Consider the following 26,794-nt stretch of genomic DNA (forward strand, 5'->3'; position numbering starts at 1 on the left):
AGTGAAAAGGAGAAGACCAGGGAGGGAGGTAGGAAGAGTAAGAAGGGGAGGGTAGCATCAAGTTCATCACAATTTGCAAAGGATTGAGGAGGTTTGGGCATGTCAGGTTCCAAATTAGCAAGAAAGGGGTTAAAACACGTCAGTTCAGTTGAATTGCTCAATAAATAGGGCTAAAAAGGAGACACGGAGGGAAAGAGAAACAAAAAGAGGACAACTAAAACAGAAAACCCAGATGCAAGGAATAATTCAGCATGCTATCTGTGTAACATGTAACTATTCATCTCCAATCACTCTAAACAATTAGAATATTTGGTAATAGAAAACCATATTAGAGACAGTGTAAACTAATGTGTGAGCCGTTATCCAGTAAAGGAAACCTAGAGTGAGCTGTAGCTTAGTCTCCACCACAGCCACCATCCCATCTTGTAAAGCCATTATGGGGAGGAGGGGTGGACGCTTTCAAGTAAACATAAAAAATCCAGACAGCCATATAATTTTCATCAGGAGATTAATACTCTGTGTAACTTATGTTCTTTGAGGACAATGGGGGCAGGGGTGCTCTGGCGTTTTTCAAATGGCACCCAAATAAGTTACGACCCTGCCTAGACAGCCCATCCTATTAAAGATGACAGTTTAACCTTTAGGCTTGGCACTGGTGTGTGTGTCTGTCTGTGTGTGAAAATATGAATGAGAGTGGGCTGAGTACAGTATGTGTGTGTGTTTGTCTGCTTATAGGTTATGCCTCTGCATTTGTGTATGTGGTCACTGACTACAGTATGTGCATGCATGCCTGTGTGTGGCCCATGCATTTGTGTGTGTGTGTGTTGGCAGAGCTCACACTGTGTTTTACAGAGGGGCTTTCCCCACATCGATCTGTGGCATGTTAGTAAGCAGTGCTCCTGACAATACTCCTTGTTCGATCATTATGAGACACCACACACCCCTCGGGACACAGGCAGATAAAACATATTTTTTGCCTTCTTCCTTCTCTTCTCATTCCCTCCCTACCTCTCTCTTTCTTTCTGTCTTCCTTCTGTAGGTATCTTTTTCAAGCCTACCTTCAGTGGTACCGGAGAGATAGCATCTACTTGAAACCAATTACACAGCACTTCCACCTCCAGTGTGAGTCTCTACCAAGCATCTACACAGACACACAAACCGCTACCCTAAGTCCTTATTATAATATCGCCCAAGAAAAGCCTTTGAATAATGCATGGGCCAGATAGGCAGTCAGTGTTTTGGTACTGGGTGCATTTATAAAAGCGACATCACAAGGATAAACATCCTGGAAACGCCACTCAAGGCATCACGTATTCTGTTTACATGACAAGCAGGCAAAGAAGGTAATTTTCAAAAGAGGAAAAAAAGGGAGAGCACTAAATACTTAATGTACAAGGAGGTTACCTTGTCTTGCCTGCCAGAGAGGCTTGTTGTAAGTTTGCCTGCCTGCATGGCTTCCTCTCCCTGCTTTTGATATTTGTGTGCAAGCTAAGTGCGTTCAATGGCACGTGTGGTCCCCTGGGAGAACAAGGCTCTTATTTTTTGAATATTACCAAAACACTAATAAACTATTGAACAAATAAACAAAACATCAATGTTTCCCTCTTGTAACAATGTTGTTATTTTAAACGAGGACAAACCCTCTGGATGGCAGTGTGCCGTTCTGATGTATTCCTACATCGAATCATGGCACAAAAACAACAAGCTTGTGTGACGGAGAGCAAACTTTTCATCTTCTCTGCCTTTTTCCTTGGCGCTGGATCATAAACAGATGGGTGGATGACATATCAATTATTTTACCTCTCTCGCTCCCTTTCCCGTTCCCTTTCTCTCTCTCTTCTGTGGTTGAGGGCGGGGGACTGTCCATTGACGATGGAATGGTGAGAGATGGGCGGCGATGCTTTGGCGGGATTAGAGGAGGAGGTAGTTGAGGAAGAGTTGTTGGTGGAGAGGTCTAAACCGCCGCCACCCCCGCTGTTGCCGCCTCCGGTCACATCCTTCCACAACTGCTGGAGCTCCGCGGGGCTTAGGCCAGCTTGAGAAATCAAGACAAAGAGGAAAAAGAGAAAAGACAGGGAAACAAATAGTCAGAGAAGATAGAATATAAGTATAAAAAATTGCACGACTCAAGAACTTGTCTTCAGTGAAAGACTATCATTTTGTACCGTTTTACTGCAGACCGGAATTTAAACTCAAACTTTACTCCTCAATAAAACAAGTGTGCTCTTCTGCTTCTCTGCCCAGTTAGATACTGATTTTAACCCGTTAACAGATCACTTAACAGACTATACTGTAAAACTTTAAAACAAACTGATAACAATGTGTGTGTGCATGTTCTAAGATAAACAAGCATTGTCCACTGCTGTTCAATGTTGTCCAATGTCCAATGTTGTCCAATGTCCAAATGTTGATTTTCTTCTAACATCTTCCTGCCTGTTGTTCTCTGTCTGCGCCATTTTACCAACAAACATAGGTGTTTCTTGGCTAAGGAGAAGAAAATTGAGCCTGTTTTTTCCTCTCTCTCTGTCCTTTTATTCTCCTCTTTCTCCTCTCCCTTGCTCTCAGTGAAGGCAATAAACAACAACAACAACAACAACCAGGGAAGGATAGAGGGGGTTGCAGAGCAGGGAATAGAAACAGAGATGGAAAAACAACAAACACAAACAGAGGCAGAGCTGAGAGGGAAACAGAGGTAGACAAAGAAAGCAACAATCAGACAAGAAGAGAGAGAAAGGAAGTGTGAGAATGAAAGACTAAACAAAACAATCGCATGGAGAGTTAGGGACAAAGTGGATGGCAGAAGAGCATACCAATGAGGGGAAGGCATACAGACAGACATACTTTGAGATAACGCAGGGGGGACACAGGTGCATACCAATGAGAAAAACAAAAACAGGCAGGATGGGAAGACAAAAGAGGAGTGGGACAGGACATGTACGATGGAAATGTGACAGCGGGAAGGGACAATGACACTTACACCTGCAGATAAAACACAGGAAGCATGTGACCACCACTGTTGCAAGTCACATGCTCAAGATTAAACCAACTACAGTGCCATCTCTCTCTTTCTCCAACTGCCTCTCCTCTCTTCTTCCACTCTGCCTCCTCTTGCTCTTACCTGACTGGGGCAGGGTTTGTCCGGGCAGGGCGGCTTGGCCGGGAGCGGGCCCAGGCAGCGAGAGCAGGCCCTGCCGCTGCATGTTGAGCAGGTGCTGCTGCTGCTGGAGCTGCTGCATCTGCAGGAGCTGCTGCTGGAAGACGAGCTGCTGGGCGGCCAGCTGCTGCTGCTGCTGCTGCTGCTGTTGCTATAGAGAGGAGGAGGAAGAAAGGAGCAAGAGAGGAGCGAGGAGATGAGAAGAGGAGGGAGGGAAAATTACAGACAAATTAACAATTTGAGAGAGTGGGAGAGGAGAAAAGATGGAGCAGTGTTTGAGCTGTGTGCGCGGAGAGTCTGCACTCACTCGCCTCTGCTGTGACCTTAGCTATACCTCTCTTCTTTCCTTCTGCACGCTCTCCCTCTGTCTGTGCTCACTTAGTCTTCCCTCCTGTTTTTTGGGCTGTACCACAGTGTTCTCACAGCCTTTTCCTCTCTTTGTGTGTGCTAATGTTGGTGAGAGCCTGCACAAACACACACACACACACACACACACACACTGTAGACACCACACACACACACACACACGGCTGTGCTGATATACCAGCTCTTAAGCCAGTCATTGTATGTAGCTTGTGATTGTGTATGATACTAAGCCTCTGGTATAATCCCCCATCCCACCACCCCTGATAGTTAACTGTCCCGCCTTCACTGATGGTCTGTTACAGCTTATGTGGTCAGAGGGAGCTGGCAGAGTGAGAGATTTGCAGCATCAAATGTGTGTGAATGCATAGACACAAGTGCAAAAACACATATGCACAACGCTTGCCTGCACCCCCCCCCCTCCCCCCCCATCCTTTTTCTCCTCACTGCTTCACAGACTTGTTTATCACTGGGCCAGACAGGCAATTGCGTAAGCCCTGTGCCAAACAAAAACAACAACAAAAAGAAAAACATCAAACTCGTGTCACCGCGGCAAAACAAGTCAGAGAGCGAGTGAATATTCGGGAGAAACAGAAGCATTAAATCTAAAATAAACTCAGGTAATAATTGGCTCTAAGTGCACACAATGTACACACATTTGATGCAGTATATTCAATCCTTCTAGTGTTGATGTGTGTCAGTATTTGCTCTCCTCTCCAATATACATGTGTATGTGCATATAGCATGTCATGCTCACGTGTTTCTGTATGTGTGTACCAGGGCGGACCTGCATGGGGGGGGGGGGGGGGGGGGGGGGGGGGGGGGAGTAAAACTTGTGATGCGCTCACTGGAAAACAGGCTGCATAATGGAGTGATGGAAGAAAGGCAGTTTGTCCCCCCATCTGCCCCCTTCCTGCCTCAAGAGAAATAAGGGAGCAATTTCTATTCCATATTTGATGGCGGGGCCCCTGAAATTCACAAATCCAAACAGAAACAAAGCCGCCGGGAGGTCAGTTGCGGCTTCCTGTAGGGGCAGCATAATGGGCTGCTTGAGGAGACACTGAGATGTGCAACACACACAGAGAGAGAAAAGAAATTGTGTTTGTGCGATACCTTTTTTCTGATCAATTTAACTGCTTCCACACGTACAGTATTTGCCTTGATGTGGCTGTGGACTGCGTCTCAGGGTTCAGCGCCGCGTGACGCTACACCACAGCTACAAAATGTGGCTAAGGCTGTTATGCACATCTCCTCTTCTCTGATAGTCAGAGAGAAGGAGACAACGCCATGTCTGTTGACTGGCTGCCTGTCACTGTGATTTATTAGCAGCGTACACTGTAGCTTTAGTGGTGGTGTATGCGTTTGTGTGTGTTTGTAAGCCCACAGAAACAGTTGAACCCAGTTATAACGAGTTGGACCCAGGGCCTTTGTCTCGGGTCTTCTTTCTAGAAATCAGTGAGTGTGTGAATATGTGTGTATGCAAAATGGTGGTTGAACATCACTTGTTTTGGAGGTTTTGTCTACTCACCAAAAGAATATTAACCAGTTGATTTAGTTCAATTATAAAACCAGAAATCTGTCATCTAAAGTTAGTTAATAAACTAAAGGAAAGGTGTGCTCATGGTTGAAAAATGAGAATGGATTCACCGACTTCCATCAATCACTGATTGTGTGGTGGTAATTTGTGTGCATGTTTGTATGTGATGTACCTACCTCTTTAGCCTGCTTGCCAGGGTGCTGCTGCTGGAGAAGCTGCAGATGAAGCTGCTCCTGTTGTTTTTTATAAAACTCCTGCAGGTGTTGCTACACACACACACACACACACACACACACACACACACACACACACACACACACACACACACACACACACACACACACACACAAGAAAACAGTAAAGAGTAAGAGAATGAGTGAATATACATATTTGTCCAAGTCCACATCACTAAATGGTCTCATGTACAGTATAACCCTTAATAATGCTGGCGTATTCATTGGCCATGAAAGTTGCTCCAGGATTTATTTAATTTCTTTTCAATGTTCTAAATGATATTACTCAGACTTTATGTCATTTTAGGGATGTATAACTGATTCAAATCACTTGCAAAAAAAAATAAAAATTAGGTACCTTACAATTAACTAGACGTTATCTCCAAAGCCTGCACTTTTTCAGATTCACATCATAAATAACATTTTCTACTGCTTTTGGCATTTGTATCGTAGCTGTCTTTAACAGTCTTCTCCATATGGACTTTTAATAGTCCCACAGTTCTGTAGGGGGCAACAATTCATCATATTATCTACACATTTGGCTGCCAGAGTGCACTGGCTTCCCTTGGAATGGCTGAAATAAACAGAATAAACCGTCTCAGAAACAGGCTGGCTACATTGAACTGATACCTTTAACACACATACTATGACAGCTATTAAGACAATAATTTCTATTTTATTTACTATAATCTTCAGATGGCGTTTTGGCCTGAAAGAAGTCCATCAAGCAGGCCAGTGGAATGCTTGGTCCATTTCTCCACTAACTGAACATAGACATAGCCACATGGTTTTCCAGACACTAATATTAAGTCCTTGGAGCATGTTTTATAACTCTTACTGTAGTCACTTAATCAACATAAATCAACAACAGAACTTCAATCTTTGCAGACTAAGTACAGGTTTTGATTTCTATTGAGTTAGGACTATGAATGTTCTGTATGACAACTTCCATTCAAAATGATGAACATTGCAATGTTAAGACCATGTAATATTTATAACCCCGTACAAACAACATGTGAACTAAACATGTTAAGTGGACCATGTGTGCCTTTAGTTGCTGTGAAAAAGACAGTGCTATAGCCCGCTACTGTTCTAAAACCAAATCTGGCGTCTGAGTGCTCTTAATGAAGAGGAATAATCAAAACGACTGACATTCTTAATTAAACAATTCACTCTCCCTTAATCAAATATATGAATGAGAAATGCAGTTAAACTCTGACACGAGACCAAGTGTCTGCCAAGTGTCTGCTTTCTCAAGCTGATTCCAAATATTACATCATCTGTCACCTATCATTCAGCTCTTGGTGTTCAATCCAACTGTGCCCTACTCTCTCAGTCCCTGATGGATGCTTGTCAGGGAATTGAACCAGCGACACACTCAAGACTGTTAATTAGAGGTGACATGAACATGTACGTCAGTTTCAGATTCCTCTTGCTCAGCGTGTCAAGGACAAAGGGCTGCTGTGAGTTGGCAAGGCCGACTGGTAGCTGCTATACACTGCAACACAGGAGTGACTCAGGGTTGTGTGAGGGGTACACGTGTGTTAAGGTGTATGTTAACACATACATTAGACAGTAATGCCAAATGAGTTTTTTTTTAATGTGTGTGTACGTGTCTTTCCAGGTCAGTGTAAGTGAATGTATGTGTGCCACTTTGTGAGCATTTTGGTGTTGGAAATCAAGCATACTTCTCTGTGTGTTTGTATGCTTCTACAGCCTATTGCTGATGGGGACACGGCTTGCATCCAGGTGCTTGTGCGTTTGCATGCTGCCACAGCGTTTATCCCTAAATGTTTGTTGGCGTGTGCATGCATTCAAGTGTGAGTGTGTGTACCTGCTGCAACATTACAGCCTGCTGCTGTTGGAGCAGGGCCTGGAGTTGCTGTGGGGAGAGCACCTGCTGCTGGAGGATCTGCTGCATCTGTTGCGGCGTGATCACCTGGGGACTCATCATGGCCACTGACACTGGAACCTGGACAGGAAGGGTGAGAGAGGAAAGGGTGGCATGAGAAGCAGATAACAAAAAAATGGTAGAAAAAGGGGTTACGACAGGAGAGTGGGAGAGAAGGGTAAACAATGAACGCATAGGTGTGAAATAGATAGAGGAATGAGTGAAAAAAGGAGAAAAGTTGGAAAAATAGAGCATTGGAGACGTGTGTCAGGCCTACTGGCATGGATCTACTGGGAGTGTGGTAATTGGTGACTGAGCGGCAGGGAGAGCAGGCCTCCCATGGCCATGACGCTTGGCAGCCTAGAAGAGATGCTGAAGGACAGATGGGTGCTGTGCCTTTGTGTTGCTCATCTTATTTTGCTCTGCCTCCACCCCGCTGGGAAAAGTAAGAGATTTAAATAGACTGAGACCTTAATTAGCAGGACCCTTGAACTCCCTCACTTTAGCGTGCCTGTCAGTGCTTCTGTTGTGGAACAGCGTGAAAATGCACAACTGTAGTTGATTAAAACTACACTGATGAAGTGGACACATCAGCATGATGAAGGTGGGTCGTGGCTTGGAGGTTGGGGGTTCAACCTTCAGCAATATTTGGAGTATTGCTCTAAATGTGGAAAAAAAGACTTTTGTTCATGTAGCAGAGAGGTTCTTTACTCAATACCTTCTGCAGTGAACAAGGTTTTTGGAGTTTTACGTTCTCACAAAAGCAACCAGAAGCACAATTGTTTCTTTCTCTCTGTCGACACGCCGAGTTGAAATATGGATGTCATTTTTAGGAGATAATCATTAAAGTACAAGCCGTCAAACTCCAATAGAAGAACTTCAGCAAAACAAAACAAAGATACGTATCCTGTATTTTTTGCAAAATTCTTCTAAGAAGGCAGTGTGAGTGACTTCTGAGACGGCAGATCAATAGGATACGTTTCTCTCCGGTCTTTGATTGTGTGCACACATTCTCAGAGCCCATTGTGGGCTAACAATCAGATTATGGAGTTTGGGCTTCTCGTGGCTGCCTAAAAATAACAATTTTGTAACGAAAAAAAAAATACTATGTTCAATGATGTTGACTTTTCAGTGGTGTTTGGGAAAAACTAACTCAACATAAATGAATGAGTTAGTATCCAACACACAACACACAACACAATAGTTCACCAGTTGATTCTCCTTGACTAAATATGACTTGTGTAGACTCGCTTCACTTGACTGATTGAAGTGACACAAAGCACATCTTCCCTCCCTGTTTGACCTTTAAAATGTAATTCTAACAGCTTCTAGCAAACCAAGGTGCCACTATTACATTTTGGGGGGGCTGAATGATGCAGCTTGTCAACAATGAATCTTGAGAGACAAGCTTTATAACACAATTAAAATATCAACATGTAGTTACACCTTCTCTGACGCTAATTGCGACAGTGTTTGGCATGGAGCGGCCATGACAGTAGCTAGCCTATATAGCGTGTCAAGGGGCCAATAAGACATCCCTGTCCTCGTTGCCAGCTAATCAAGCTGCCTTGATTACTTTCCATGCATGTCTCTCCTTCCTCCCTCTCTCTCTCTGTCAGGCCTTGACACGTCCTTGTTTAGCTCTCCTCTCCTCAATGCCTTCCCCCCACCCCAGGTTTTCCCCCCTCTTTGATTAGCCGAGACATTTGCATGGTCACTACACATTTTTCATTTTAGAAGTCATTATGCATTAGTGGCTCCTGATCGCCCGCCTTGACTAATCCTGATGAACTGAAAATCACAGCTGAAGGTCAACTTCCAGCCGGCCCCGCTGCACATTCATATTCATATTCAAACAAATCCTGCCTCCATTGTTCATTAGGGTCTTAGAGAGAAGGGACTCCATCTAAGGTGGAAGAGGTGGAGGAGGAGGAGGAGGAGGAGGATGCTGTGGTACATCTCTTTTCTTCTTTGGACTCCTCCATGCAAGAGTGCCAAAAGAAAATGCATTCACAATAAGCGAGATGCTGAACAAAAGCCGTCAAAAGTTGCAAATTAAACAGTCCATGTGTAATTATGCAAATGCCGTTACACCTTCAATGTTATTAACCCTTAAAGGTACATTTGCTTGGTAAGTAATTACCCCCGCAGTCACTCCCGGTTTTGTGTTGGATGCCGTGACAATGGGACGAGTGCAGCTGAGAAACAACATGAGTGATGCACTCATTAAGACTATTAATTGGATGCTAGCACAAAGATGTTTGGGTTCACAAAGGGATGCAGGCTTAGACATGTAGGATTTAGCACAAATGCATGTGCATGCATACATCAAGTGGAATTAAAAAATAAATTCCTTTTTCTTACTGTTTCTTCATTGTATAAGCGGTGAAATAGAAGCATTCAGATACCTGTACATGAATAACGCTGCTTCAGCAACAATTAGTATTATGATTATGAAATACAGAAGCTCTTTTTGCAATTCTTTTTTTTTGCTTTTTAGAGACTTAATGTGTGGTAATCACGTTCATTTCTCCGGTGCTCCAAACAAAAAGAGGGGAAGGAAAATAGAGAAAAGGCATGAGGAAGACAGAGAGGGGAGCACTGGCCCACGTCCATTGTGAAGTGCAGCACAATGCTAATTCCAGCATTTAACTGCATGCTTTTCTGCTTGACGTATCAGAGGCTCCAAGATGAAAGCAGATAAGTAATTGCTCTCCTGGTTCTTATTCTTCACTGACAACCCATAAATTTAATTTTACACACACGTTCATTTACATTTTCGAGTATATGACATGATAATTGCAGGAATATAACACCTCCATTTTGCAGGATACTGCACGAGGGCTTGATTGACGTGAGCGGTGAATTGAAAGGAACAGGAGGCTGAATTGCCTCTCATAAAAATGATTTTTCCACGAAGGGATAAAATTAATGAGCATTTACTAGACGATGGCAGTGGCGTAAACATCCATACACACACCGTGAATAGACTCTTTCTCATAGAAGAGGAGCCATGATATCCAATTGGGCTGTGCTTCTGTTTCTCTGTAATCCAAAAGGATATATTTCCAACACTGGGGCACAAAAAATATTAATGGGATTTATTAAATCGTTTGAAATTAGCTGCAGCTGATGTGGCCATTGGGGACCTTAATAACAGAATAGGTGCTCCTCCCGTTTTTAATGAAGCAAATTTGGATGGAACTGTTTGCAAATTACTTTTATCATTCGAATGTAACGACTGCTTCGATACCCTTTGCCAGAAAGATGCTTGTTTTTAACTGTGCTCACCATTGGAACCCTGTTTGTTTATGCGCCCCGTCTTGAAGAGAACAATGAGCTGTATTGACATGAACTTTGAAACCATGTGGTTTGCCCTCAAAGTTGGAGAGCAAAACACAGGACCTTTAAATTGGCTCCTGATGTGAAAACACTGGCGGGGCCCTCACCAGAACAAGCAGATCATTACACTACTCTTGTCACACCCGCAGCCTGTAACCAGCCTGTCCAATGCCTCGCAAAAGGTCAAGCTCTTCCATGGAGAGCGCTCAGGTATTTCCTCCAGGCAAAGCTGGCACCCAAGTCTCTTGTTATGTTTGACTTAAGTGGGGATGCTGCCATTAATACAAACCACCACCCCTCCGCTGTATGCTGCTGGCCAACACAGTTGTCTGACTCAAACTATCTGGACCAATGGACAGCGGCACTTTCAGCAATTACACCCCGTCCACAGTTTGGTGTTTTATCTTTACAGCAATGACTTTTTATAGACTCAAATTACCAAAATCCGGAGATAAGTGGTGTATCAGAGTTCAAACTTAAACAATTAAAGTCCAGCAGAGAGGAATTCCTTTTATTCGATTTTCTTTCGTACAATTCACTTAGCAGTAATAAGCAGAAAGGGAAACTGGTGATTAGATGTCGGACATAAACATTTCTGGGGCAACGAAGACGGGGCGGTTATCAACAACAGGGGTTGTTCCTGTAGTACTGGACGGGGGACTGGGCTGCGCTACAGACAGCGCTTAAGATAACGGCAATGAGAAATGGAAGGGTCCTAGTTGGTAATTACTGTGGATCCTTGGCAGGGAAAGTCACTGCTAATTAAGCCACTAGCTTCATTTCACACACAGAAAGAGAGAAAAAGAAATCAAGAGAAAAAGGGAGGAACCCCCGCCCCTATTTCATCTCAATCTTAGCATCCCAAGGGGCTCAAACTCAGACCCCCCCCCCCTCATAGCGTTTGGACTTCTGACCTCTCAACCCCCTTTCAGCTGACATTGCTCATTTACTAGCCAATTACTGCCAAGTGTGGCCACACGATTATTGATAGCTGGGACTCTCCACTTGAGGACCACCGGGGCTACATGGCAGCTGGCCTTGTAAGGGCCTCGCTGTGAAGTTCAAGTGTGTGGTCCTGAAGAAGAACATGTGCGTTTACTATGAAAAAAATATATATATATCAAATAGGAGCCACACATACACACACACTCAAACACAAGTCGTGTTTTCAGCTTATGGAGATCAATACTCTAGATTGTCAGGACTGAAGCTAAGCAGATTACTGGATGTTTTCCTAAATCAATTTCCATAGCAGTTTGGCAGCAGTGCTTGGGAAGTGCAATTTATCATAACATAAAGACCCATCATGCAAAAGCCTTTAATAAAAATGCCTGAGGAGATTGGGACGGGCTTAGCACAATTTCCATATTGATTTATCTCTACATGCAGATAGTCATTGATTAAGCCTCTCGAATGTAGTGTACAGCTCTGTAGCTGTGCGACATTGCTTGTGCACATTGTTTTGTGTCATTATCAGTACAAAAGGTACAGCTTTATCATCAAACTGGCTCAACTCACTCCTGACTGATTCCACCCTGCAGGTGTACATATTTCAAGAGTAAATGGGAGCGACAGATAGATAGATAGATAGAGGGGGAGAGAATAAAAAAGTGCAGAGAGAGGAGAGTGCTGGAATAGAAAGAGAGTGAGTACAAGTGAGAGCGAGGGGGGGGGGGGGGGGGGGGGGGGGGGGGGGAGACACTTCCCTCTGATGTTGCAGGTAATATGGCCTCCACTGGATCAGCCTCTTCATCAGTGACACACAGTAAATTACAAGTGCTTCAAGCAGCTCAGTGAATTATAGTTCATCACTTGGAAAGGCTTTCCCCCTCACCACCGGGGCCCAGGCGTATCAGATCTGCCGGTTAGGATCCAATTAACACCCTGGCCAGAATCATCTGATTGCATGTGTAAGGGCTGGTATAACTCGTTTATTGCACCCATGTATCTTCTGTCACAAGGTAAATTTGTTGCTGCTACATCAAAGGTCTGAGCTACTTTTTTTTTATTTTATCCTTCCCTCCCTCTCACTTTCTCTTGATCCCCCAAACTCAGCTACCTCGCCTCGGGGCTGCATTTCAACTTCTTTTGCATCACAATGATGAACCTGCTCTGTCCTCGCAATTTAGCAATCTTGTCCTGTAGGTGTTGTAAATGCAGGGAAAGAAAGAGAGGTGGGGAGGGAGATGGGGAGGGAGAAAAAAAAAATCTTGTTTTCTGGTTACAAAAGCAGTAACCAAGGGTGTTTGACTTAAAATGTGCTGACGTTTTTTTTTCTCTTTTCTCTCTCAGTCAACAGAAGTTTTCCTCATGAATAACATAATATTTTCCCCCCTTCTTTTTCCCCCCTTTGCAGTGATAATTTCTCTCTATTTTCAGATGCAACCAGAGGGAATGCAGTGGAAAGATATATTCATAAATGTAAATGTGAACCACCATCCTTTAACCACGCACACTGGAGTCAGCTAACCTATACTCAAGCCTAGCGTTGCAGCCCTTTTCTCTGCATCTGTGTCTGGTTGAGTGTGTGTGTGCGTGCGTGTGTTCCGGATGAATGCCAATAAGCAGATGAGTTCTCCTATCGAGGTGATATTGGCTCAGTGGTGAGAAAGTGTGGACATGACCTTTAAAAGTGTGACACTCCCTAGGATGGCCCAGTGCCCACAACCAATCTGACTGGCCTGGGCAAGAAAGCTGTAGAATTCAGAGAAAAACCAACATCTCTCCCAATCTATAAACCCACCATAAAACCTTAAATATTTTTCATTCATAGTTATAACAGAGCATTCCACAGATGGGACTGAGTTTATTAGTCTTGTAAAAAGGTATTCACAGTTTGATAGTGTGAAAGGGGCAGAACAGCAGTTGCAACACTTGCCCGTGGTAAGCGCTCAGGTTTTGCATGGTTAAGAACAGGATGTGAACTACTGGGAGGAGGGGTCAGGGGGTACCTTCACACTGTCAAGCCCCGATCTGACACACTCACGAGACAGAGTTACGGGGTCATTCTAACTGTTTTGTATGTGCCTCCTGGTTTATAGAGGTTGTGGTTAGGAAGAGATGTTGTAAGATAGTCTGGTGTGTTTGGGTTTATTTTGTGGGATATTTAGTCATTTAAAACCAGATCTGCCCGGTTCCTTGTCAATAATGATCATTTGAGCTACTAACAAACAAGAGTTGCATAAAGTCATTTCTGGCATTGTAAAAACTAAGTAACTGTCACTGTGATATGTGTAGATACATTATGCACTTGTGTGTGTGTGTAAGCGAGTGAAACAACTGTCAGATCCATAGGCCACTGTAATCCTCTCCGCCTCTACTTGTCCGCGTTTCTTTATTTGTATTTCAAATGTCAGTGTATAAATGCCTTTCAGAGGGGGGATATTGCCACAGAGAGGAGGAGAGCGAGGAGCAGAGGAGAATGGAGCAGAGACGAGAGGGTGTTGTGTGCCTTGGGAGAGCCATGTAAGCAGCATGGCAGAGGATGGGGGATTTACAGGGAGAAATAGGTGTTTATTGAGTGCTCCCGTGGGCTTACTGTGTAATAATAGACCTGTCACATTACGCAAATGTGGAGAAGCAGCTTGTGTGTGTGTTTGTATGTGTGTTTGTGGGACTGTATTTTTTCTTTTTTTATGTGTGCATGCATATGAATGCCAAAGCTGCCTGCCTCCGCATCATCAACTCCTGAGCAGCAGCGATGAGCAGGCAGATAGAATTAGTCAGGCGAGAGCCTTTAGCCGCTAATACGCGTAATTAAAACTGCAAGCTGAGGCACTTAGATGCTTGTGTACTAAATAATTTACATGCCATGATCTATGGATCATTTCCCGCTCTTAAATACCAAAGATGGGAGAACAAGAGGAAAAAAGACTGGCAGAGGATTTATCAGTATCTGTACTATAAGCAGGATGTCATGGTAATATTAATCCTTTCCTCAATTTCTACTGCACTACTCATACAAGGGGATCAATCCAACAGTTTCTTCCAGTGGAAAACATGCAGCTTGATTGCCATGGAGTCTTATAAAATTTATGTAGCTAATAAAATATTGCACTAGAGCACCCATTGCGGCCTCATAATCTAGGTAAATAATGCAGCTTTATTGGGTAAACTCCCTCAAGCCAAGAATAAAAAAGAGGGAAGACACAGAACAATAAGAATAGCAAAACAAGGCATTTTAATCAACTCAGAGTTTCTACTGCTTTATTCTGATATTTGCACTCTGGAGTATTACAGCTAAAATGTCATTTGAAATGAGTGGATTCAAGGTCAGCATATTTCCACTGTAAAAAATGAGCCCTTTTTGTGCTTGTGTGTATCTCTGGGAGAGTCAGCAGTGTCTCTCCTGTGACTCTCTGCATGGAGACTTTTTGGAACAAAGAGGTGAGGATGTTAATAAAGGCTGGATCAACAGATAGATTAGTTGGGAGCTGAGGACGGGCCGATCGACAGGCCCTCTGATTTATATTGATTCATATTGCCAACGCAAGGCAAGGATGGAGTAAGCAAATGTAAATATTCAATATTTACCATCTGCTGGTGTTATTAGAGGCAGGGGCTTGGACATGGGCTGACGGTTATCATGCACCCACACTGCTCTCATTCATTATTGTTCCTCCTGCCAAGTATGTATTGTACTTGGCAACTATGCAGGTATTTGTAGATCAGGATCCCATTTGTTTGAATCTTTTCGCATTGGCATACAGAACCTCAGATAGAAAAAGTGCAATGGACCCTAGCAATAGCCTACAGAGAGCTATTGTTTAATTGCCAATTCCCCCCAACAGCTAGATAGATACCAAAATATACTGTACATTCAAATAAATAAAAACCTTTACAAATGTATTTAAAGTTCCAGTGTCATTATGTGTGAGAACACTGACGATATTAACACTCTTGATGAGGTTGAGTTGAATTATTTTAAATGCAAAAGCATGACCGGGTCTTAGCCAACCTTATCTTTTCACCAGTACGTAATTAGGTACACAGGGGTGTGACTCCAATTGAAGGTGTCGCCATTGTTAAACTCTGAAAATATCAACGGGTGAGGTTAACGCCAATTTCCCTGACATTAATGAAATGCACAGAGCCCCTAATGAAGTAAACCATTGCTCCTTGATAGTACTTATTAGCTGAGTGGAGGGCACAAACTCCCACACTTCAAAAAATACTAATAATAAAACATGGAGCAGATGTCAAGGGGCCTTACATAATTTGAGGCAGGAAAAACTAACTGTCTTGTTGGCTTAAACGAGCACAAGGAAAAGACTCTGTAGTGTGAGAAAAATCGTAACATTATTGAAAGAGGACTGCAGCTTATGTGTTAATGTGTATATAGGTGTGAGTGTGGTGTAGGTGTGCAACGGTTTGTTTGTGTGTGCGCGTGTGCGCGCGTGCATGCATGCATATGTGTGACCTTTTCCAAACCACTGACAACAGAAATAGGCAGCTCTCCAAATCAATAAGGCAAATTAGTTGTGAAGATTTAAAATTAGCTGTCTTTGTAACCCACTAGTCAGGCCGACATTTCAAATAATAACTAACCGCTGGAACTTCCTCTGTCAACAATACTATGGATCGAGTGTAAAAAAGCTTACAGATCAAATAATTTGACATCCTAGCATTCAGCCCTTGGATATACTATTAATTATTGTCCAGTTCGATGAAGGCCTCACTGACAAATAAAATGTATACTGAACAGATGTCAAATGGATGAAACTTTGCTCTCTGAGATCTATCTGTTTCGTGTTTTTCTTGTGTCTATGTGGCGCTTAGCCTCCTGGGGACTGGCTTGTCCGGCTTTAGGATTCCAATGGCAGGTCCGAGGATTGCGTTGGCAAATCAAACACACTTGTGGAACAGAGGAAATTTTCTTTTCGGAGGAGCATGTATTGTGGATGGACTTAAGAGATTAGACAGGGAGCTGCTATACCTGCAGTGGACGCTGCTTGTCCTGGCTCTTTGGGGATTTCAGGCCACTGCCTGGCTGCTGCAAGAGTAATTGCCTCGCTGCTTGTAGGGCCTGCAAAGAAAGGAACAAAAGACAAAAGACAGTTTGAAAAAAAGAGGAAAAAGATTGGGGAGGAGGGCGAAAAAGAGACACTGAGCATAAAATATTAGATTTTCCTGAAGCTGACAGCAGAGGTAATTCACATTTTCAGGGACAAAACAGTCATCTCTGAGTGAAAAACCTGTCAAACATCACATGCTATTTTCTGCAACACATTCTGACGTGGTTAACACTACGTTGGAGGTCTGTTTTAGTAACAATTCACAGAGCTGTGATCAAGGATAAATACAGTTTGTCTAGAGCACCCCTGAAGAAGAGAGTGGAGGGGGGTGGCGGGCTGAAAAAAAGACAGAGCGTCAGTAGAATTGACCTGTCTAGTGTGTGCTCAACTGAAATACCCACTTCTCTCGGCAAATTACCACCACATTTGCATATTCATAATATCAATTTGAAGTAGAGGCAGCACCATGTAAAGTGTCCCTGGGAGCTGTAATTAAAGTTGACAAAAATCAACATCAGATTACATTTAGAGTGAATTAACTAGCAGCCCAGGTTTCACACTATGCACTGCTTATGAGCAGAGGATGGGCGGCGGATGGAAAGAACGATGGACGAGTAGAGAAAGATAGACCATTCCCGGCCTGATGGAATTCGTTCCCAGCTGTTTACACATGGCAGGGAAAAAGAATTGACAAATCATAGATTTTAAATTGTTAAATCCGTCATCAACACTGTTTGATGTGTTTGCTAGACATGGAGATGATAAGAATCAGAGAGGCTGGGATGTGGCGTAATTTATTTCTCTAGGGTTTGATGGGATTACAAATCCCCACCCGCCTGGCTGTGTGTACTGGATGTGTGTGACGAGCAAGCTCCAGCTTCACAGGTACGGTGGCAGCTGGGCTAGCAGCTTCACTCCAATTCTTCAAGAGCAGATGGATGAAAGAGTCTGGCAGAAAAGAACATTGTGCACAGCTGCTACAACTGCTGCTTCTCCACACAGTCGCTGTAAACCTTGTATTCTTCAGGCCCATGAGCATCAAGTGTGGAGAGGAGAAAGAAAAAAAAAAAATAAACACACGTATACACACACACACACACACACACACTCACATAACACAACAACTTCACAGGTGTTTCTTTTTTGATGAAAAAAGAAGAGGACCAGTAGGCGGAGAAGCAAGAAATATGAAAAAAAATAAAATAAAACTCAGACAGAGAGTGACACTTCCTCAGGAATCAGGGGTGCTTATTTTATTTTCTGGTGCTTGCCAGTATCCATGACAACAGCTGCCTTGACAGGGGCGTGCATATGGCGCAGCTCTGCCAGCTGGTGGGAACAATGTTTGAACTAGTACATTGAGATCCTGAGCAAACAAGAGAAAAAGACAGGAAAGAGAGAGAGAGAGAAAGAGAGAGAGTGTGAGAGAGAGACAGAAAGGCAGTAAAAAAAAAAAGGAGGAGGAGGGAAAAAAGTTGCCATGTCTTTACCCCTCAGGGAACTCAGCCACCCCCTGATCAATTATGAAAAGACAGAGCTGGGGGTGGGAGGATGCTTGAAGAGGTGGTGGTGGTTGTGTATGTGTGTGGGGGGTGGGAGTGTGTGTGTGTGTGTGGGGGCTGTCTGTCTCGATGCTCAGGAGGAGCCAGGCTTTCTGAACTAAGGTAAACAAACACATTACACTGGCACTGGGTCCTAACTGCATTGATCCGTCTCCTTGGTAAGAGGAGTCTTGTCGCCACCGGGTTATATGTGTGTGAGTGTGTGTGTAATGTGACATCTGTAAGCTGAGCCATGTCCTTTCTTTAGAACACGCACATACAGAAAGTTGACTTTGGCACACACTAAAGTACACATCAACACCTGCAGGCCCACACAGCCACATGACGCTTTGTTTTTTGTGAACTTCTTCTGAAATGGATGGGAAATCAAACATTGCTTGACTTACGCTTCCTCTTATTGGATTGCAAAAGACAAAACAAATTCCTTGAATGTAGTTAATCACTTTGCTCATTAAAACACGGGGCCTAATTAATCTCACCATGATTGGTGAATCAAAGTAATTATAAGGTGTACTGAGTCCTGCACACAGTAGTTAGAAGGGGGACTGCTTGATGTGGGCAACCCTGGGTAGCAGTCAGGAGGAAATCTTTATCCATGTGTAAATCAATGATGACTCTTTTTATCAAAAGTCAAGAAACCCACTTGATATATTTCACACGGTCAACAGTACAAAGAAAGAGGTGTTTTTAACTGCACTTCCAATATCCATGCCAGGTAAATATCGAGAGAGGTGCAGGTATGAGAAGTGACGCACAGGGGTGAAGAAGAGAGATCAACTGCACCTGGCTTATTAGAAAAGAAGTCTGCTCAGACTGCATAAAGAGCACTACTCCAAACATAACGCAGGCCTTATCAACACAAACTTTTCCAGAGTGGTTTGTCATGCCTGAAACTGCCTGTCGGCTCTTCCGTGGAAAAGGGGTTAGCCATTTTTCTGAATCTGTGACGGTGAAAAGTAAGGGAGAAAAAAAAAAGAAAAAGTCCTGTCCGCTCACTTACACTAGTTCTGAGTATTCAGTCATTACAGTAAAAAGCACCAATTTGTGCCACCCACTTCCCACTCTACAGAGATGGCAAGCTGAAGCTCATCTCAAAGTACAAAAAAGCACAAAATGCCAAGGAAAGTCATCAAAAGTTTGCTGAAGAGCTGCCGGAGCGGACAAAAACACAGACGAGTGCAGGCGCGCCGTCTATTTAACCTGGGTTGCTATGCAAGAAAAAATGACATCCCCAGTCTATTAATGCACACATTGTATAAACAGCACAATGTGACACATTCTTCAGAATGAGAGAGCAAGCCTTACAGAGGGAGAGAGAAAGAGCCGGGCCCTGCTATATAAATAACAAGGCACTCAGAAGCATATTTGATGTTGATATCCATCACTGAGGTTGGAAGAGAGGAAGAAAAAAAAAATAAGAGGAGGGAAAATAACACACAGAGCGACCAAGACCGCGACACGGGGATCCTTATGAAAATAAGATTCAGCCCAAATGGATCTGGCGTAATTGGTTTCAGATAGTGAGGTCAGGAGAAAGGCGATACAGGCAACTATTATGCGAAACGGACTAAGAAACAAGAATGTTTACACAGGCATTCCTCTGCTACATTAATAGGCATGCGGAGATCACCAGAGAGGGAGAGAGTGAGAAGAGACTGACAGAGCAGAAGAAAAAAAAACACATCAGCCATCCATTCATCCCTCCCTCCCACTATCCTGCACTCTCTAAGCCACAGTATTTAGATTCAATACAGAACAGGGTAATAAGGAACACCTATCACAATGCACCTTTTGTAAGGAGCATGCAAAGATCTTAAACAAGCATGAAATACATTAGCAGGCCCTGCAATACTGGGCCAAACCATTATGAATCTCCAGATTGCTTATATGGTGTGGTGGAGACGAGGTTCGTGCAAGAAATAAGCCATCCACTACACAATATTTAGCCATGACATTGAAATTGGATATATCTGAGGGGCAGATTGGAAAGTGCAGATCACTTTCTGGCTTGGGTCACGTTGGGAGGTGTTATTATTAGGATATATAGCAGATATTGGTAAATACCCTCAACAGGTACGTCTTCACAGTGTTGTAGCCTCTACAGGTTGTTGCCATGTTCCAGATGGTAGCTGTAACCGTGACGTATCAATTGTTGATCGATGAGAAATGAGTTGCATCATGATAACATGAGTCTTGCAGAACAGATGTTTGGGGTGTGTGTGTATTTATTGTAGGAAGTAAATGGCTGCTGTTCAACACTAGGCTGTAGGCCAAAACACATCCAGTCATGACAGCTTTGACAGCACACACAAACACACACACACACACACACACACACACACAGCTTATCTATCTTCACTTCCAGGAAACAGACGCTGAAGGAGGGGGGAGGGGGAAAAAAGGCCAAAAAGAAAAAAAGTGTGAGACTTTATTCAAGCTGGAGGGAGTCGCATGCCACGGAAAACAAGGCACAAACAGTTTAAGCTGAACAAACAAACATGGCTGATTGGACTGAGTCTGCCGGCCCGCTGGCAGGGTAGATACGCGCTGACACTCAGCATCAAAATATTTACACCCTATCTTCTTATATAAGCGGATTCAGGGCAGATGGATGGATGGATACGGATTTGGAGGGGCTGGCTGGAGAGGATAGACAAATGAGAAGAGAAGGGGAGAAGGATAAGATGGCCCATACAATGTCTGAATGCAAAAGTGAGTTCCTGATTTTGTCAAAACAAGTAATGTGCGACTAGGGAACATCTGCGGAAAAGCAGAGGCCCTAAAGTGGCTTCATGCAGCCGGGTGGTGATGACACAGAAGTTTAATCGCACAACTGACATTACAGCATGTGCCTATTAGAGCTAAAACCTAAGATTGGTGTTGCTTCATGTCTTTGCTTATTTTGTAAACACTGTAATTTTGGTGATGATCTTTGAACACTTGCAGCTAAATTAATGAAGTTACTTAATTTGTTTTCTAAATCTGGTAAATGCTTGATCTGTGTGGTCTTCTATGGTTGCTATTGACCACCTTCACCTTAAGTAACTCGGCCACAGGGGTAAAGAGACTCATATCCTTTTATAAAGGTCAGAACTGGTGATGACGCACCAGTGCCTCCACAATGGCTCCAGACTCAGTTCCCTTATCGCCTCAACGAGGCCCACAGAGAGCACAATACACACCAGGATTCAGTCACCTTTGCTTGGTTGAGCACTATGAAAGGAAATAATAAAAATCACTTTTTTTTTTTGAAGGCAGTAGCATACACGGATAGCAGCCGGAGAAGTTGCAGGAATGCAAAGAAACAGATGCAACTGTTGACAGAAGGATGTTACAGTGTGACAAGATTGGATTTGGTTCATGTCAAATGAAAGCACTGAAAGTTGAAGCTAATGGGAAAGTGCCTGAAGGAGCGCTACTAATAGGATTTTGATTTAAAAAGAGGGTATATTACAGAGCATATTTGCTTGACTGACATGTAAAACATGTCAAACTTGACAAACATATAAAAATCCGCCACACTTCAGCGTCACCAAGGCTACCTTCCTATTCCTAAAACTGTGGATTGTCTAGGTCCAATAACTGCTGGGATAGAGGCAAAGTGGTCATCAAAATGCAGTATCCCAACCTATTGTTGGTTTCTCAGATAGTGCTTCCATGAGAAACTAGAAAGAAGGAGAGAAACCAGAGAGGAAGAGAGAAAAAGAGAATTTGGAAAGTATGTAGTAGTAATGAGCATTTTAATGTATGACTCAATAAATCAACAGTCTGCAGTGAACAAGAGAGGGAGCGAGAGAAAGGTAGGGAGAGGTCCATGGAGATTCTACTTGGGCCTCAGGATGGAGGTAAAGCTATCCAGCAGAACAATGGGCTCCTGTGTCCCACTCTGCTATCTCTAGCTCAGTATTTCACGGCTACTTCAACTGGCTCTACATATAAACTGCTTAATCCCAAACTGAAAATCTGTTTTAGGCTCATTTATTGTGTTGTGGTCTCTTTTTTTCTAAAGTGGGTAATAGGTGTTTGGCAAGAAAACCTTCAATATTGATCGTTTGCTCTCTTCAACTCCTTTCCACCTCTGCACTTTGAAATCAACTCAACTTCTTTCTCTCGCTTCCTCCTCCCTTCCCTCTCACCTCCTCATAGCTCATATCACATTATTCATTTCTTCCTCTCATCCTTCTGTCTTGCTTCCCCCCCCTCTCTCCCACGGCGCTCACCCCTTGTTTATTGATTTTCTAGATTAAGAATTCCTAGGGTGGAGGATTGTAACACACAAGCATCAAATTATTTTGGGGTGTGCTTATTTGCTTTTCTCTTGCATCTATTTGGCCTGTGTCTGTAGACAATTATGCCTACACAGCCTCAGACTCAGGTGCTAATAATGAAGGACAAATAGAATCATATGTGTAAACTTCCCCCACTGATGAAAATTTATATTAACTTTCTGCCACAGTAAACAGAGCTGCATAGCTACACCCTCCCTGGAGGATTGACAAGATGAATTTGCTCACTTCTACCCCAGGAAGAAAGCTTGTATAGGAGGGGAAAGGGGTGGTGGCGATAGGAGGGGCTCGGGGGCGTCTAGCTCCATTGTGTAACCTTACTCTTATTTTTCCACTAACGAAGACAAAACACAGGTCTGTTTTGCCCATCAAAGATAAAGTGTGTGTTTATGTCTGAAAGAGGGAGTTGAAGAGTGCATATGCACCAATGTGTACGTGTCTGCTGAGACGTTGGGAGGCCGTGCCAGCAATAATATGCAAGAGCATGGCCTGCTGTCGTTCACTGCAACCGCTAACATTCACTGACATCCCACCTCCTGCTGTTATCACCATGGATATTCTGTGAAAATACAATGATTTATCTGTTCTAGCATGGGAGAATATTTGCTTTCAGCTACCTTCAATCTGAACTTTAACACAGAACCCCCAAACTGAGGTGGAATTTAAAACAAGACTGCCTTGTCACAGGGAAAAACATGCAATTTTGACCATTTGTATCAGGTTGGAAGGACCTAACCATACTTATCACATACAGATGGCATAACTGGTTTGCTTCTTCAATCCTTCTTCTGTCCATTGTCTCAGTGCATATCTTCCATGCTTCATCACTTCAATTCAATTTACCTCACAACACCCCCATTACCCTGGTGCTCTGTCTCAGCTGGTGGCTTTAGCAAAGTCTTTACTTTGACCTGTGCTGTATCGGTACAGTTAGATAAGGTGACAGCAGGCCCATTCAGCAACGCTCTTTATCTACTGCTGTTCTTGGAAGTCCTTTAGAGCCCGACGACTGAGAGCTCCCACAATATACTGCATCACAAAGAGACAGAGAAGAAGAAGAATAGAGAAAGACAGAGAGCGAAGAGACCGGGGAAGGTATTTGTGTGGGCGAGAGAGGAGAGAGAGTGTGGCATGCGTCTGTGTGTGAGTGTGTGTGTGTGTGTGTGTGTGTGTGTGTATATATATTTGTTTGAGGGGGGCAGTGTATGTGTGAGAGGTCAAGTGTTCTTTTTTGCAAAAGCAAAGCTGGCATGAGGCATAAGTGTTCAACGGTGCAGCACACCCTCCCAACCCCGCAGACACACAAAAAACACAAATACACACATGTTCTCTCTATTACAGACTCTTTCTCTCTTCTGAAGCGCTTGATTTCCTCTTCAGGTGATTATGATCCCTTTTCCGTTTCACAGTTCCAGGCGAGTGGAGGTCACACAGCTGGATGAATACCGGATATGAAATGTTGCATTTAGGCCAGGCATACCTCATTTGGAAAAGGGCCTGAGCTTGGGAAGAAGACCTCAACTGCTTCTACCTCCTTGCTTATAAAGTTATCTTTCAACAACACTTTCAAATTGAGTAATACCATGCCATGCCATGTTGTGATATCATGAGGAAACATACTCAAACATATCTACTGTATATGACAGTATGGCACTATATAAAAAATGGTGACATATATTAGAGCCCGACCAATTTTTAAGGCCTATGCAGATACAAATGTTTGGTTATTTAAAAATCCGATATTCCAATAAATTGGTTAATTCACATATATATATTTTTTTATCCAGAAACGCGTAACAAAACATAAACAGATTTCCTTAACATTAGTTATTTGTAGTTATTTGACTTCTCACTAAAATAATATGATAATAATTTGTTGTTTGTAAAGGAACAGAGGAACATCAAAATATATTAAAGTTCTGATAGATAAAATGTCGAAAAATTTAAACTTAAGATGGGAATCTTAAAGTCCTTTGGAAAAAAAACACAATAAAAAAAAAAAAAATCTCAGGCTTGCCAACAGGGACATTGTAGAGTACCCTCTGGTGGACAAACTATGCAACGCCAACACTCATAACATGGTTGCCAGTCCGTTTTAATTTTATTTTTCAAATATTTAACATCAGAATCATTTATTTGTCATTATAAAGGATTTTGATAAATGAATATTTATTTATTTTTTATTGGTCATTATAAACGCTGATACAGATAGTTCGGGAAATGCCTAATATCGGCCATATGGTATAATCGGCCCGTTGATATATCGATAGGGCCTACTAGGCCTACTGTGCCTACTGTAGCTATTCTATGAACTTAAACACAGCTGTATTTGTGCACAAACTAGGGCTCATCATTCCTGTCAGCAGATCAGGCACGCAATAAAGTTGTTTTCATGGAGCTTATGTCTGTCTTTGTTGACAAGGCCTTATTAAGACGCTCCCACTCCAAAAACATGGCCAGAGGCGACTAGCAATCTGACTGACACCAGTGAACAAGCAGCCGTCGTCACCACGAAAGAGCTTGTTTTGTGCAGAAGGCCAATATCAATAGATGCTGTAGAAAGATGAATGTGCTGACACAAATGCGTGCATACGAGACATGTGCACACACATAAAGACCAGGGCTATTGGTAAATAAAATGTTGCGGCACCCTGGGTAGGTAAAGTGCATTTAAATGTGTTTACCCTCCATTAAACCACTGATAACAACTGACACACCTAACCCACACCCTAACCATAACACCTAACCCTGACAGACATGCCACAGATAGTTAAATCCTACACAGGAACACAAAACAATGATTAGGAAAAAAGGAAAAGATACGTGTCACTGTTTTCCATCTATATGCCAACCAAAATTGGCTAAAATAGGGGCTGTTGTTATTTCAAATCCGCACTTTTTGTGTGTGCATGTGCACTAACACAAGCAAACCAAGCCTGTGCGCCGTCTTAGTGCATGTGTGTTTGGATGCGGGTGCATGTGTGCACATCAGATCCTGTCTTGGGGACTCTGCTGTTGCAGGTCAATAGTATGAGTGTCTGTCTGTCTCGTCCTGCAAAGCTCAGGTTAAGTGCCGAGTCTAATTGTTCCCCTGTTCTGGGGTCGATGAGAGAACGCCATGACCTTAGCTATAAAAGACCTTACCTCACCCACTGCATGGCTAACCCTGATTGTTGCCTGCATCGGTAGTCACATATAACAAAACATATATTTGTACCTACTGTAAACGGGACATTCTCCAGTGTTTAATTTTCAGACAACTGTGCTGAGCTTATAGATGCCGATTCACACATCTGTCACATTGTCACACAACAATTTATGGCTTTACATAACGGCCATTACATAGTTTTGTCCTGCCATTAGCCCCCGGTCACCTTAGTAAGGGTTGCTCTACATAGCGGGCCGTGTATCTTTCAATGAATGCCACACTTACCCTAAAGATCAACTCAATAAATAGCCACTCCATCTACCTGTAGAAGGGGCCATGGATCACATTCACTCCCTGTCTCCACTCTCAATCGCTTTGCTTATGTAACATCTATCTTTTCCTGTGCTCCTCCTCCCTTTCTTCCCTCCACCTGGCATTGTACCTTGGCGGTTGTCTTGTGAATATTCCAATTACAGCGATGTGTGTTTGACCTTTAAGCGAGCTGTAGAAGATATAGTTATCTGCCTTCCACTCTGACACCCAGCGTCTATCAATCAGTGTTCCACCCCACCTTCACCACCCTCACCAGAACAGGCTGCTAGACTGAGGTGGGTCTGGTAAAATGTGTGTGCGTGTGTGTGTGTGTGTGTGTGTGTGTGTGTGTGTGTGTGTGCGCTTGTCTCAAAAGTGAGAAAGACACAGACCGAGGGAACTATCACGAGCACAGACTGTGACTGGGGTAAGGTAGGCAAAGGAGTTGGAGAGTCCCAGCGATAAAATGTAAAAATGTGTATGGTTTCTGTGTGAATACATAAATGTATATGACATATACACACAAACAGAGAGACAAAGAGGGAGTGAGAGAGAGATGTTGAACATTGTTTCTTTTAATGTGCCACCAGCCTGACTGAACCTTACTTTAATAAACAAAGCCTTTTTCCAACAGCATCCTATATCACGCTTCTAAGAACAAGCTGGCGTAAGCAGAGTCATACTTCTTTAGTTTCATTCTTGTTCCCCGCCCTTTTCCAAAGGGCTGATCTACATCTTTCATTGAATCAAGAATGGAAATTCACAAGAAATGCTCCATTTTCAATTTCATGCTGAAGTAGCTCAAGTTAGTGGATGTAATTTCTCCTAACAAGAAAATGTATCACTCTGTCGCACACTAAGTCTGGCTAGAAAAAGGGCCTCCATTCCGCTTTCTTTTTCTTGGGCTTTAATAAATGTGCCAAAAGCAGGATCACTCCCGTCATAGCACTCC

The 26,794-nt window shown here is 43.2% G+C and overlaps 1 protein-coding gene across 7 annotated transcripts in view; it reads right to left on the reverse strand.

The window, feature by feature from the left end:
• foxp2 (forkhead box P2) overlaps positions 1-26,794 on the reverse strand; it is a 102,840-nt gene that overhangs the window by 25,613 nt on the left and 50,433 nt on the right. For all 7 annotated transcript variants that reach the window (XM_034863029.1, XM_034863024.1, XM_034863025.1 and 4 more), the window contains 5 exons: positions 16,456-16,545; positions 7,122-7,259; positions 5,231-5,320; positions 3,119-3,305; positions 1,801-2,035 (listed from right to left, as the gene is read on the reverse strand). In XM_034863029.1, the coding sequence (XP_034718920.1) occupies positions 1,801-2,035; positions 3,119-3,305; positions 5,231-5,320; positions 7,122-7,259; positions 16,456-16,545 (740 nt within the window). The remainder of the gene's footprint in view (positions 1-1,800; positions 2,036-3,118; positions 3,306-5,230; positions 5,321-7,121; positions 7,260-16,455; positions 16,546-26,794) is intronic.

This window comes from Etheostoma cragini, chromosome 23 (genome assembly GCF_013103735.1).
Source record: "Etheostoma cragini isolate CJK2018 chromosome 23, CSU_Ecrag_1.0, whole genome shotgun sequence".
Lineage (NCBI taxonomy): Eukaryota > Metazoa > Chordata > Actinopteri > Perciformes > Percidae > Etheostoma > Etheostoma cragini.